General features: G+C 38.6%; 1 protein-coding gene across 10 annotated transcripts in view; it reads right to left on the reverse strand.

The window, feature by feature from the left end:
* The window catches only part of EYA4 (EYA transcriptional coactivator and phosphatase 4), a 146,477-nt gene that overhangs the window by 37,324 nt on the left and 94,446 nt on the right, over nt 1–14,707 (reverse strand). For 4 of the 10 annotated variants that reach the window (XM_063124663.1, XM_063124664.1, XM_063124659.1 and 1 more), the window contains 6 exons: nt 14,536–14,631; nt 8,430–8,496; nt 4,815–4,957; nt 4,561–4,704; nt 2,249–2,328; nt 1,936–2,101 (listed from right to left, as the gene is read on the reverse strand). In XM_063124663.1, coding sequence (XP_062980733.1) covers nt 1,936–2,101; nt 2,249–2,328; nt 4,561–4,704; nt 4,815–4,957; nt 8,430–8,496; nt 14,536–14,631 — 696 coding nt within the window. Of the gene's footprint in view, nt 1–1,917; nt 2,102–2,248; nt 2,329–4,560; nt 4,705–4,814; nt 4,958–8,429; nt 8,497–14,535; nt 14,632–14,707 lie in introns of all 10 variants that reach the window. The other 6 variants (XM_063124662.1, XM_063124656.1, XM_063124657.1 and 3 more) reach the window with 3 other exon arrangements.

A 14,707-nucleotide genomic window follows, 5' to 3' on the forward strand; every position in this document is an offset into this window, starting at 1 on the left:
TCACAAAGACTGGATAAATGTACTTCTATGTTGTCATCCCCCCACCGCACCTCCAAAGACAAAATGTCAAGTTATGATCGACATGGTTCGGATCAGTTGGTTGTGCAACTTATTAAAGAGCAGGCAACCCTGGACTTAATTGTGAGTAGTGCCCAGGCTCTGGTGATATTATGTGTTGTTGAACCAGTTAAAAGCAGTGACCAAATCAGAAAAGCACAAAAGAGTATTCCCAGAGGATGCCAGCATAGTTAATAGAATAGGTCAAGGAAGCTATAAAAGGCAAGAAGCCTTTCTTTTAAAATTGCAAGGCTTACCTAAATGTGGAGAACCAAACTTTAGGGAAAAATGAACTTAGGAACTTTTGATGAACGGGTTTGTCAAAAGTTGTTCAAGTGTTTTAGTCTGCAATCGTATACATACTTACCTCGGAGTAATTCCCATTGAACTCAACAGGACTAACTCAAAAGGACTATGAATTCCATAATTTAACAATGCCCAGAGTCAGGACAAATAAATTGAAGTACTTCTTTGCACAGTGCATAGTTAAACTATGGAATTCACTACCACAAAATGCAGTGATGGCCACCAATTTGGATGGCTTTAAAAGGGGGTTGGATAAATTTCTGGAGAAGGCTATCAATGGTTACTAGTCCTGATAGTCATGTGCTACCTCCAATATCACCCATGGAGTTTTTGGGTTCTATTTCCAGTAACTTATTTCCTGGCTACTTCTCTGCTGCCTTTATCGTCGCTGGATGTAGTGAGAAAATTCACAACTGCCCTCTGTGTGAGTTGCCTTGGAAGCTCTGAGTTGAAACGTGTGTTTGCCTGCCTAGGTGGGATATGTTTTAGTAAGGTAAATGTTAATTTCTTTTGTAACAGTCCTAATATCCCACTTCCTCAGAATCCTTATGAAACCACAGTGGAGGCAAACCATTTCTGCCTAGTGGTTCTACAGCTTTTCACCCCACAAGTTTCAGACTGCGATCTTCTTTTGTTTCAAGGAATTAGGGCTTTTTGGGAGGCAGCATAGATGAATCACAGCTAGGACCATGTAACAATAGTAGTTAACCTTGATACAAAACGTGTCACTTTCCCACCCTTTTAAGATTATAAAGAATTATGGTGGCAGTGGTCTAAAAGTATTTTGATATGGGTTGAGAGTATGTTATAAAAGAGAGCAAGGGGCTTTTTTACATCCCCTCCTGCATCACAAATCCCATCTCTTTCCATTGGAAAATAGGATATTGTATCTGTTCATGCATGGAGGCAATTGTACCAAAGCAGGGATTTTTGTTTTTGTTTTTTGCAGGTGGACAGATTAAGCACGCATGTTTAAAAAAGTGTGCTTAATCTGTCCACTTTTGTTTTGGAGACGAGGCAGCCCCATGTCCCCGATACAGATCATGCTTGTGATCCAGATCAGGAGCCATGGTTGATTTCTGCTGAAAACTAGTCCCTCTTATTTATTTATTTATTTATTTATTTATTGCATTTCTATACTGCCCAACAGCTGAAGCTCTCTGGGCGGTTTACAAAAGTCCTGCTTACTACAAATAGCACCTTTCGGCGAAAATAGAAGCTAGACGAGGAGAATTTTCAGCAGAAAATTGGTACAGGGGCCCAATCCAGATCAAAAGCCCATTCCAGACTGCAGCCAGAGCTGCTTTTTCTCCAAAATGAAAGTAGCAGGATAATTATGTTTGTTTAAAAACATGACTAAGATCATCCATAGTTTCAATTTCTCCAACATCTAGACTTCCTTCCCAGTCATCTTTTTTTTTACAACATATTCCATACTGTTTTAAAACCTAGAATTCATTATTAGTAAACAACTACAACTAAAATACACATATATCATGGTTTGTAATTCTGAGTGCAATTTCTAAATAGATGGGATAAACAATTTTTTTTCACCTGGATGAAGATCTGTACCTGGTTGACTAGTTAGCCCAGGGAGAGATTCCTGGAGCTGATATGTTGATGATGAAGAAGAAGTACCATCTGTGGTATTGTTTGAGGTCATATATGCGCCATATGTTGAAGTTGAGTAATACTGTGGATATTGGTTTTGGCCAAATGCTGTATATGATGGATAATCCTGGAATGATAGAATTACTGTTTAAATAATAGTAACATTTTAAAAACATCTAAAATTCATTGATAGGACAGCAATTCTTGTGATTCTAAATAAATTGCTGAATCACATATCACTTTGAGCTTTATAGAAAAATAATCATTATCATACCTGTTGTGAACTATTGAAGTTTGTAGAATTTGAGACTGAATTGTTCGCATAAATCGTGGAGGATGGTGTAAAACTAGAACCTAGAGTTAAAATAATAATTCCCTATAAGAGCTAGGCAATATATTTCTCATAATGCAGACAAATGAAGAACAAAAAGTAAAAGGTTTCATGTTAAAATATAAAGAATATGTAAGTGAAATGTGTATATAGTTGCCAGCCTGACCTTCTATTAAGATTTTTTTTTATTTATAACTATGGCCTTAGCTAGACCTAAGGTTTATCCTGGGATCGTCCCGGGGTCATCCCTGTTCATGTAAATGACACACAGGATATCCCAGGAGCAGGCAGGAACGACCCTGGGACAATCCCGGTATAAACCTTAGGTCTAGCTAAGGCCTGAATATCATAAATAGCATCTGCTGCTTTAAAATCCAGCAACCTGCCAATACTTTCATTCCTCTATTAATTCCAAATACAGCTGTCAAGTTTCATAAAAGCACTAATGCAGATATTCATGTGCTACTCTATGAATCTAATCTATGAATCAGTGAGCCTGCTCAACCTCAATGATTTCCCCTCCATGCGTCCTGGCCTTTCCCTTCCTGGAATCCAGTTTCCCTAACACACTGAACAAATATAGTAGTGATGGCTGATGGAGAAGTGAGGGTAGAAGTAGAAGAGACATAGTAATTCTTTCCTAGGATGAGAAGTTCCATTAGTCTATGAAGTGATCATAATCTAAGGAGATATTCCATTTATACACTTACCCCAGAATTGTCAGCCTTGGTTGGCAGGAAATTCCCAGTCTCCCTTACCTACTACCTGAAATCTTTTTAACTGGAACTATATAAGACTAAATAAAGTGCATGACAACTCATGCACTTTATTATAGAGATAAAATGGAATATAGGATAGAGAACACCCACCCACTTCCTTTTCACTTTTTAGTAATTTTAAGCTAAAAAATTTAAGTAGAAATGAACTACGATAGGGGTTTGTTAGGCAGGAGCAGAATATTTCCCACCATTCCACCTTCCTCAAAATGAATAGACAGGAAGTGAAGCCATTGGGAAGAATATCTGCATGACTGTTAAGTACTTTTTCACACAGCGCATAGTTAGACTATGGAATTCACTACCACAAGATGTGGTGGAAGCCACCAATTTGGATGGCTTTAAAAGGCAGTTGGATAAATTCCTGGAAGAGAAGGTATCAGTGGCTACTAATTATGATGGCTATGTGCTATCTCCAGTATCAGAGGCAATAAGTCTATATACACCAGTTGCTGGGGAACATGGGTGGGAGTGTGCTGTTGTACTGTGTCCTGCTGGTGGGTCCCTGTTCGATAGCCTGCTGGCCACTGTGTGAACACAGTGCTGGATTAGATGGACCCTTGGTCTTATCCAGCATGGCCCTTCTTATGTTCTTATTGTTCCAACTGTATCATTCAAAATTATCTACATGCTCAGAAGTTGTTTTAAGTTTACAATCTTAAAGGTTTAATTTCTTGACAAGATCTTCTCCCATTTTCAATACTGAATGTCAAATGCAACTTAGGTAATGAACGGTAGTAATGAACAGGAAAGTGTGGATTTATTCAACTAATAAATATACTAGTGAGCTTGTTTGGACCAGATAGATGTGCAATGTCAGTCCTAGTTAAAACTCAATATCAGTATGGGTGCATAATCATCTTAACATTATGTTATTTTATGTTGTTGGGTAAAGATGAGATTCTAAATTTAAAAACTTAGGACAGCTTGGAATCAATATATAATAGAATCTATAAATAAAAAACCAATGGATTCTCATATTAAGAATACATTAGCCTTAAACAGGGCAGTTTGCATCCGCTTTATCAATTCTGAGTCCAATGTATCCAGAGATATGTTCAAAATGTGGAATGTCAAAGGCCTATTTCACGTAAGTTGGTTAGGATTGTTGCTTATATATTTCTCATTATCAAGGAAATGTTTTCAGATTTTCATTGTGATTTTGTTTTAGATTAATTTTGCGATTGGATATTTTATAACACTGTAAATAGACTGCAATTCCACTAACATTAAATTGTCTTATGATAAAGACATAGAAGAAAAATCATCAAAATTATCTAGATAAAATTTCAGACTCTCATGCCTTTAAAGAAAAGCACACATGATGCACCTATTATAATTGTACTGAACGATGTGTTTCACATTTTAGTCAAGATACTTATTCCATAAATTAAAAATGCATAGATTCTGAAATATTTTTTTAACAATAATGAAATATTTCAAAAAATAGTGACAAAAGAAGGACAATGGATTACTGACCTGGCATTTGGTATGAATATGGAGTTTGGCCTGGCTGCGGTGTGGAGAACCCTGGGCTGTAGCTAAGGCACCCGGTCTGCAAGGGTGATTGTGTTTGTGAAAGTCCACTTTCTGTCTTGATGCCTGGCAACATTACACCCAAATCTGTGTAAGAAATTAATTTTCAACTGATTCTTACAGATGGGGGGGAAAGCACAGCAGTTCCATGATGCCAAATATACTCGTAATAGAATAAAGAACTGGAAGTCAAATACCGTAAGTAGGTAAACTGTAAGGTTGCCCAGTCTGTGAATAGGCTGTGTAGACTGCTGGCTGCTGCATTCCCGAATACTGGGTCTGACTGGCATAGGCAGACATTGTTTGGGCTGCTGGAGTAGAAAGGATGTGTGGATAGGGCCTAGAGAGCAGGGGAAAATATACCATTACTGGTGACAATAAATACATGGAAAGTTGATTCAAACAAACAACAGTTTATTTTTTTTTAAGGTTACTACCTCTTTGATTGACTCTGATCTTTAGAAGCAGCCACAGACAAAACAATTAAGCATGTGAAACTTTTCATGGAATGGATAGAAGTGCTAAATTCTTGGTCTTGGGGCAATGGAAGTTTTTCTCACTGTTAGGGGAGATCTCACCCCAAATTTAGTTATTTACCAGGTCTCACCAGTATACACCCCTAGATCCCATTTCCAGTGCTAGGGCCCAGCCTTCCCTGGTGAACTCCAGATGTTTAGAATCCTGGAAATTCTAGTCCAAAACATCTGGAGGACACCAGGTTGGAGAAATCTGATGTATAATAACAAGAAAGTATCAATAAAATCCCTACACCACTGGGATGACTTGAGTTTTGGCAGCTTTCATTTTACCAATTAACCATGATGCTAGCTCAAAGGAAAATTTCCCCAAGACTTGCAAATATCTAAGGACAGAACTGGACAGTTTGCTCAACAAGTGGGTTACCACCCAAAATGGCAGCCGTGGGTTGAGGCAGACTCATGTCAGGAAATCATCATGTGAGCTTCCCTGACCTATATCAATGGCTATCACTTGTAGGAACAGGGAAATGCAGGAAAACAAGATGGTTAGGGAAAAAGCTCAACATGGGGCTGCCATTTTTAGTAGCAACACTGTGTCCAGTGTAATCACTAGTACTGTGCTAAGCTGTGATGGAGTATTTTTTCTACCTTATGTGTTAAGTAGCAACTAATAGACTCTGGAAAATTCAGCAAACTGCTGACATATCTCTCAGGGAGTGCTTGAATACTTCCCCCCTCCCACTATCTGTTCTGAAATCAGGAAACTTCTCTTGCTTCCTTCCTCTCCTCATGAAGAGAAGTAAACGTACAAGGGAGTACACGGCTGTTTGAATATGGGATTTTCCAGTGACCATAGGTTTTGGTATTGTACTGGAAGGGTCTCCCAGTTTGAGCATTTACTGATATGCATGATGTGAGAAGTAATGGCTGGCTGGAGAAGACAACAGAAAGGATGCTTACAAGTATAAGATCCACTCCTAACCTCACCATTAATTGAGGTAAGAGGTAGAATTAATGTCTGAATAACTTTACATGGTGGCAGCAAGATCAGGGAAGTGGGGTTTCCCAAGGATCCATTTTGGAACTGGTGGTTTTTAACTTGTTCATAAGTGATCTGAAGTTAGGGGTGACCAGTGAGATGGCCAGATTTGCTGATGACACCAAATTATTCAGAGTGGTAAAAACAAAAAGGTTTTGTAAAGAACTCTAAAATGATCTCTCCAAACTGGGGAACTGGTCATAAAATTGGCAACTGTGGCTCAGTGCAAGTAATTGTAAATTGATGCACACTAGGGCAAAAACATTTCTAAACATTTCATATTTGGTGATGGGATCTGAGCTGCCAGTGATTAACCAGGAAAGGGATCTTGTGGTGAAAACATCAGCCCGGCGTGGAGCTGCTGTGAAAAAGGCAAATTCTATGTTAGGGATGATTAGAAAAGGAATCAAATACTGCTAATATTATAATGCCTTTATTCAAATCTATGGTGCGACCACTCTTGGAATACAGCATACAGTTCTGGTCATTATACCTCAAAAAGGATACTGTAGATACAGAAAGTTACAGAAAAGTAAAATCAAAATCATCAAGCGCCTAGAACTACTCCCCTATTAGGAAAGTCATGCATCCAGTATACTGCCTATACTAGTATACTGTGTCCAGTGTCAGAGAGAGGCAGTATGCCTCTCAATATGAGTTGCTAGACAACATTATGGGGAGGGTGCTGTTGTGCTCATGCCATGCTTATGGGCTTCCCATGGGCAGCTGGTTTGCCACTGTCTAAACAGAATGCTCAACTAGGTGGGGCTTTGATCTTATCCAGTACAGGTCTTCTTAGCCTTATATGGATTTATAAGTCTACCATATTATTTATTTATTACATTTCTATCCTGCTGAGGCACTCTGGGCAGTTCAAAACAATTAAAACCATAAAACAAAATAAAATAAAACATAAATATAACACTTTTGAAATTTAAAAATAGCATGTAAAACCAAAGTAAAACCCAACAGCACTTACAACCCAGGGAAAGCGATGTGTGTGATGTTCGTGCAAAAGCTTTGCCCTAATTCAGATCAGATTAGAATGAACCATACATCGTATTACCGGAAATACTTGAAGGATTTCACAAGCATGGGCTATACAAGACTACCATATTGTGTGTGTGTGTGTGTGTGTGTGTGTGTGTGTATGTGAGTGTGAAATGGAACTATATACAGATTTTGAAATGGATACTTCATCTTTATTGAATTCATAATTCACATGAAATTTAGAGAGCAACCCTAGACAGTATCTAAGGGTGAAGCCATAGGATATTTTGGATTCCTGGATCTGATTTTGGAGAATGGGAATCTGTGTTTCCCTCCCTGTCACACCCAGTGTGGACAGAACTGTGCCAGCTGCCTCTCCCAGGTCACAAAAGCAACCTGGGAGAAGAAGGTAAGGGGGAGGGGTTCTGTGGGTAGGAAGGTTTTGCTGTATCATCAAGCCACTCCATCTTCTTTCCTTTCCCCTTCGCAGCACCCCAGCTAGATGGGTGAAAAGACTGTCTAGCTAAAATGCAGAGTAGGAGGTGACAAACACTTCTGATACCCCTCCCACTCTGCATTGGATATTCATAAGCTTCCAGGTTCAGAGGCTTACAGATATTCAGGGCGCAGTTGCACCCTTAATGGACTAAAGCTGGAACATGAATATACTGAAGGTTTGACAAAATAAAACCTGGCCATTTTCATAACTAAATATGATATTAATTTCATTTGTTATTTGTTTTTTAAAATTACTCTCACATTGTCAGTATAAGTTCTTTATCACATGTGCAGCATATTATCCTTCATAGTACTTACAGAATATTAAAATAAGCTTAAAATGTGTTTAATGTAATGACAACTACCTCAGAATTACACTGATTCTTTCCTTCTTCTTTTTGACACGAAGACCAAAATTGCAAATAAAATAATTTACCATTACAAGTTACTATGTAGCCACGCTGACTTTTAGAGAATTACTCTGAAATAAATAATTTTGGGGTTCTAAGTAGTACTCTATTAGTATACATCATGGAGCAAATCTCTTACAACTGATATCCATTGCAGAAATTAACATACCTTGATTTTTTTTAATCCTAAAAACATGCATGTAATTAACTTCCCTTGATATCAGTGGCGTTGAACTACCAATTTAGATTAGAGCGTACATCTCCAGATAATATGCATTTTCTATCAAACCAATCATTGATTTTATGCAGTTTCTGACTTTTAAAAAAGTCTTTGAATAAATAAATGACCTAATGAAATGACATGGAAGAATTCATTAGAAGATCATGCACACTAACTTGGAAGGATATAGCTGCGGTGAGTACTGATGTGATGATCTTGGACTGTAACCACTACTTGTTATTACTGTAAAATAAAAAGAATACAGAATGTTTTTTTGATTTATCAGAAGACTTGCAACCAAAAATAGGTTTTCATAAATATCAAACCTATCGAATCAAAGTATAATTGCTCTGACCAAAATTAATATGAAATAGATAACATCTATACAATATTCATTCTTTTTCTATGGAATCATAAAATAAGTACCCAAGACAAGCAATAACAAGGGCATATCTACACAGGATATTCACTCTGTTGTGGCTGTGAATTTGTGCACCTTTGGACACATGACACAGCCCTCAATTTGCAGGCACATTGCAGCTTTTCTCCCACAGCTGCACATTTTCACAGTAGCATTTTGCCATATATTTTCACTTTGGTACGTTGTTCTGCAGTTCTCCAGTTGTGTGTCATTGGTGAAGTGAATGTGGGTTAGGACATTGGGCATACTTTGTGGGTAAATCCCACCACCATCACCACTGTGGGACTTCCCATTTTTGTTTTCCTGCTTTGCTCCTTCACAGCTGTGCATGTGTGAGACAGGGATGGTGGCGCGACCCAGGTGAGTGTTTACAGACAGTAGGCATGGAACAGTCAAGTACCACTGATGAACCGAAGTATGGTAGATAATGTTGGTACTTTGTAGCTTCAACAGTCTGTAGCTTTGTAGTTGTGCAGTGTTACAGAAGATAAATTTTTTTTAGAGAGCCCTTTTGTTAATGACTATTTATTGCTCATTTACAGCCATGTAACTCAACGGTGCAAAGTTTCGCAGCTGGATACTTCACATTCAATTCCTTCTCCCCCCTCCTCATTTGTCATAGTGGCAGTTGTTTTGGAACTGATATGGTGCACATTTTTTGGGAGATCAGCATTGACAGTGGTGCTATGTAGGTGATGCCCTTATATGTCCAGGGCTGCATGCATGCTACATTGACTAACTCAGCATCTGTCTACCCTATGCTGGCAGGTGCAATAACCCTTTGAACTTATAATGGGGATCAGGATTGCAATTATTCCTCATGAACAAGAAATTCCCAGTAAGTGCAGATCATAAGCTTGTGTTGATCAAGTCAAGAGAGCTAGCGTAGTGTAATGGTTAGAGTTTTGGACTAGAAGTTGGGAGATCTGTGTTCTAGTCCCCAATCTGCCATGAAGCTCACTGGGTGAATTTGGGCCAGTTGCTGATTGTCAGCCTATCTACCTCACAGTGATGTTGTATGGATAAAATGGAGGAGGACTATGCAAGCTGCTTTGGGTTTCTTTCAAGTGGAAAAATGCAGAGTATAAATGTAACAACAACAACAACAACAACAACTACATTTAGTAAATAGGATTGTATTCAATCCTGGCTTTGCATTACTAGAAAGCACTTCTCTTCATACATATCAGGGAGAGTTTTCACCCATCCCCTTGTGATCCTGAGGACTGTGGCTTATATCCCATTTTTCCCCCAGAAGGCTCCCCAACCCTTAGGAATGGCTTTTACAACAGCTTCTAAAAGACAGAGGATCAGCAAAAATTGTGTGCATCTATTTTAGCAAGTGGAAAGCCATTAAACTAAAGTCACAATTGGCTACAACACTAATTTAAAGAACTGTGGGAAAAGTAGAGGTTTTATCACCCCAACATGTATAGCGTGTTTTTCTACACCTGGCACAACAGATCAGCCAGCAAAAATCTCTTTCTCTACATGGGGCCTGTTCAGACGACACGTGAACCGCCCAGAGAGCTTCGGCTGTGGGGCGGTATATAAATGTAATCTATATAAATAAAAATGAAAAAGACCGTTCGTTACTGTCGTTATATCTCCGAAAGTTCTTCACCGATTGCTTTGAAATTTTGACACAGCGTTGCGTTCGAATACGCGAGCGTTGTTATGTAACTATGTTCTCTATGGGGTCAAAGGTTTGTCTTAAAATCGAAAAAATAGGCCTCCTCAAAACCAGTCCTGCTGATCATTGTGACATCACCAACCAGTAGGCCAATCCGCTGCCTCTGCCTCCTCTCCTATTTGCATGTACTCTCGCAATTGGCTGAGTGAATATAGATGTCACACCTGTGACAGTTACACGTTCTGAAGAAAGGTAACTGCCAGGAGTTTTCAGTAACCTCCTCACCGTAAAAACATGCTTTTATATCTCCGAAAGTTCTTCACCGATTGCTTTGAAATTTTGACACAGTGTTGCGTTCGAATATGCGAGCGTTGTTATGTAACTATGTTCTCTACGGGGTCAAAGGTTTGTCTTAAAATCGAAGAAATAGGCCTCCTCAAAACCAGTCCTGCTGTTCATTGTGACATCACCAACCAGTAAGCCAATACGCTGCCTCTGCCTCCTCTGACATCGCCAACCAGTAGGCCAATCCACTGCCTCTGCCTCCTCTCCTATTTGCATGTTCTCTCCTATTTGCTCTTATAGGTCATTGTGACATTGCCAACCAGTAGGCCAATCCACTGCCTCTGCCTCCTCTCCTATTTGCATGTTCTCTCACAATTGGCTGAGTGAATATAGATGTCACACCTGTGACAGTTACACGTTCTGAAGAAAGGTAACTGCCAGGAGTTTCCACTAACCTCCTCACCGTAAAAACATCCTTTTTAAAAAACCAAACAGCAGGCCAATCCACTGCCTCTGCCTCCTCTCCTATTTGCATGTTCTCTCACAATTGGCTGAGTGAATATAGATGTCACACCTGTGACAGTTACACGTTCTGAAGAAAGGTAACTGCCAGGAGTTTCCACTAACCTCCTCACCGTAAAAATATCCTTTTTAAAAAACCAAACAGTAGGCCAATCCACTGCCTCTGCCTCCTCTCCTATTTGCATGTTCTCTCACAAAACTTTGCAACGGCACGCAGCTTGCAGTAAAAAATTACTGAGCAACGTCATAGAAGGAACAATCTTGACAGGACCTTTCAAAGGTGAAGATGTCCTCATTCCTTGCATTCCTATGATTCCAACAGATATGCCATTTCAATTTAAGAGATTGCAATTCCCAATTCGATTGGCATTTGCAATCACCATCAACAAAGCTCAGGGCCAATCTTTAGAATTGTGCGGTTTAGATCTAGACACAGATTGCTTCTCACATGGACAATTATATGTTGCGTGTTCTAGAGTCGGCAAACCAGACAATCTCTTTATCTACACAGACAATGGAACAACTAAAAATATTGTATATCCACAAGCATTGTGAAATTAAACATATTAGAAACATCCACTTTGTCTTTTCTTTCTTTTCAATTTAACCAGACTGAGCCACAGCAACTAGCAGGGTACAGCTAGTAAATAAATAAATAAATAAAGCCATGGTTAAACCTTTTGAAGCAAAAGGTAAGTGAGTGTGTTTAAACAGTGGTTATGTAGCACAACACACTAAGCCATAATGTTTAGCTCAAAATGCTTAACCACAGTGGCTTAGCATGTCCGTCTGAACATGGTCAATGACTGAGTTTGCTGACTGAGGTCACTGTTTACAATCCTGGCCCAATCTCCCTAATGTAAAGGCTCTACGCACACAAAAGTTCCTGTGCACTTGAGATTCAATAAGGGAATGACTGGAGGTTGCTTCAAGCAGACAATGCCATATATAAATGAAGCTACCACCTATATTGTAGTGAATGGAGAAGCTTGCTCAAATGGAAACAGAGCTCTAGTTTGATAGCAATGAGTACAGTGGGATGGTTTATGAGTGTTTCACTTGCCTTACCAATTTGATTTGATCATTTAAGATGAATGTTAGGAGTGGCTAAATACATAGGGCCATAATACAAAGCTGCTTAAACTCACACAAGGGACATTTACTTGTTAAGTGGCCTTTTTTTTTAAACTGCTAAGTTACAAGACCTGGCATGCTGCTAGCAAACAACTAGAATAAGCATAAACTAGCCTAATTAAATTGTAATGAATCGTGCAACGCCTTGTCGAATGCCTTGTGCGATAGCTTGCATAAGTGCAATCAAAGTATTGGATCTGACACTTGCACAAGGAAGAATTTTTTTTTTTGCAAGCAGCAGAAGCTTTGTACTAGAGCAGGATGATACCTTTAGATACAGCCCACAATGACACAAACACAAATAGATTGGCAGCAACCCTACGATATAACATGTTCATTTCATTTCACACAGAAATGAATAATCAAAAGCTCCAGTTTTGTAGTCATCTGATGCATACATGCCCATACAAAGAGCAGCTGTATTTTTCTGACCAAGTTTATGATGACAATGATACCCTTTTAAAAATTATTCAAGAGTACTGCCTAGCCTGGACTGATCCCCCAAAATTCAAAGTTTCACTTTCGTCTAACCATCCGTCTTGACTAAGACAGATGTGTTTTAAACGTATGTACTCTACAATTTTGAACCAATCCCTTCATAGCAAATTCATACTAGTTCTCATTAGGCCATCTGCTGTTCATTCACTTTTGAAAAGATGAAAGCAGTACACGAAGTTGCACTGGAATAACTTTAGTTTAATCGATCATAATTTTACTTCAAAGTACAGCCTCCTTCAATATGTCATAATGGTACTAGAAAGTAGCCAGAATTGCAGAAACAGGGAGTAGCACCTCACTATTTTGCAAAACGTATCTAAAGCACCATTCAACAGGCTCCATGTGCCTAAAGGAAGTTTGGGCTTCGGTTTCTTGAATGGTATGCTCTCCATATAACATGACAAACTGTTTCAAGAAATAAAGGCAGTTGCAAAAGCAGCTTATGATATGGTATGGGAGTCTGCTGTTCAAAGAAGGAAAAACCAAAAAACCAAAAAACCACACCAAACAAACCATTGGACGTATTCAAGACTTTGGTCTCCCAAAAGCAACACTCTGGAACCCTTCCTATAGCTACAGCTCAGCTTAATAAAATATACCTCACAATATAGCACAAAAAGAAATTGTTCTTAAGTTATTCTAAGTATTTAAAATATTAAGACGTCTTAAAGACAGCAGCTGAGTTCCAATGAGTTCAGTTCACTGACAAGTTTCCTTGGACTCATAGCAGTAATTCCATAGTTCTTTGAATCTTGGCCAATATGATATATAAAGATGTAGAAGAAGGAAAGACATAACTCATCTAAGGATTCTAAGCATATTTACTTTGCAAATCTAAACTTATTTACTTCTGAATAAACAAGGGTACGAAGGAGCTGCAAGCACAGTAAATTGACTTTTGGCAAAAAAAAATTAGGATCTGCTCAATCTGAAGGAACAAATTCTTTCCAATATAATTTAACTAGACAGAGCTGTGTCAATTGCCCACATAGGCCCAATCCATTATGTCTTGAAGAAAAAAAAATCACACCTTTTCTTAAAGGAATTCAACTCTCTTTATGAAGACAAAGCCAGAAATATTTTAACGACAGTACTTTGCTATTCAGGTAACCAATGATTGTATTCAATGCATTTTTGCTCTTTCTTGTTATTTTATTTCTAAAATGTATTTCTTGCCCAACAGCTAATAGCTCTTATGGTGATGAGAGTTACTTGAAGATTTACATAGAACTATATACTGCCACTACAGCTAACTGATATAAGAATACATGCATTTGTCCCGGGTTTTCCAACAAAGAAGTATAAACACAACCATCGTATTGGCTGTGCCTGGACAATCATATTTCATCTTAATAAGTCAAGTAATGAACAAGCCTTTGCCTAGGCACGCATCGTGGAAGCAAACAAACCAGGAGGATTCTAGCTAACAATAGTTTCAAACTATGTTTTAATGGTGATACTTTACACTGAGTAGGAGCATTGGTCCACCTTGCTAATTACTGCCTAATTTGAGTGGCATCATATCACCAAGGTCTCCAACGGGGATATTTCTCAATCCTACTACCTGTAATGTTTTTAACAAAAGATACCAAGATTTGTACCTTGGGTTCTACTACTAAGCCATAGATCATTTAACAGGGCAGTTAAATGGTTGCAAGATAACTAATTGCCATTAAGAAATCCTGAGTTTGCATTCTTAAGTTGTTTGTACTATTTATTGTTAGAAAGAATAACTGGCAAAAACTATCAATACAGATTTGACAGTACTATGAGCTTATTATATCTTTACCTGATCCAGTAAATGTGTCAAGGGATCCATCTCCACTTGTTGTTGCTGTCGATTCGCTGCTGTTCATGGGCTCTGTTTTGACTGCAAGAAGAGACACTATATAGAAGAATAAGCAGACATGAGATTTTACTTCCAAATGTACACATAAGCTACCATGCCTATTTCGGCAAAA

Source organism: Elgaria multicarinata, chromosome 4, assembly GCF_023053635.1.
Source record: "Elgaria multicarinata webbii isolate HBS135686 ecotype San Diego chromosome 4, rElgMul1.1.pri, whole genome shotgun sequence".
Taxonomy (NCBI): Eukaryota; Metazoa; Chordata; class Lepidosauria; order Squamata; family Anguidae; genus Elgaria; species Elgaria multicarinata.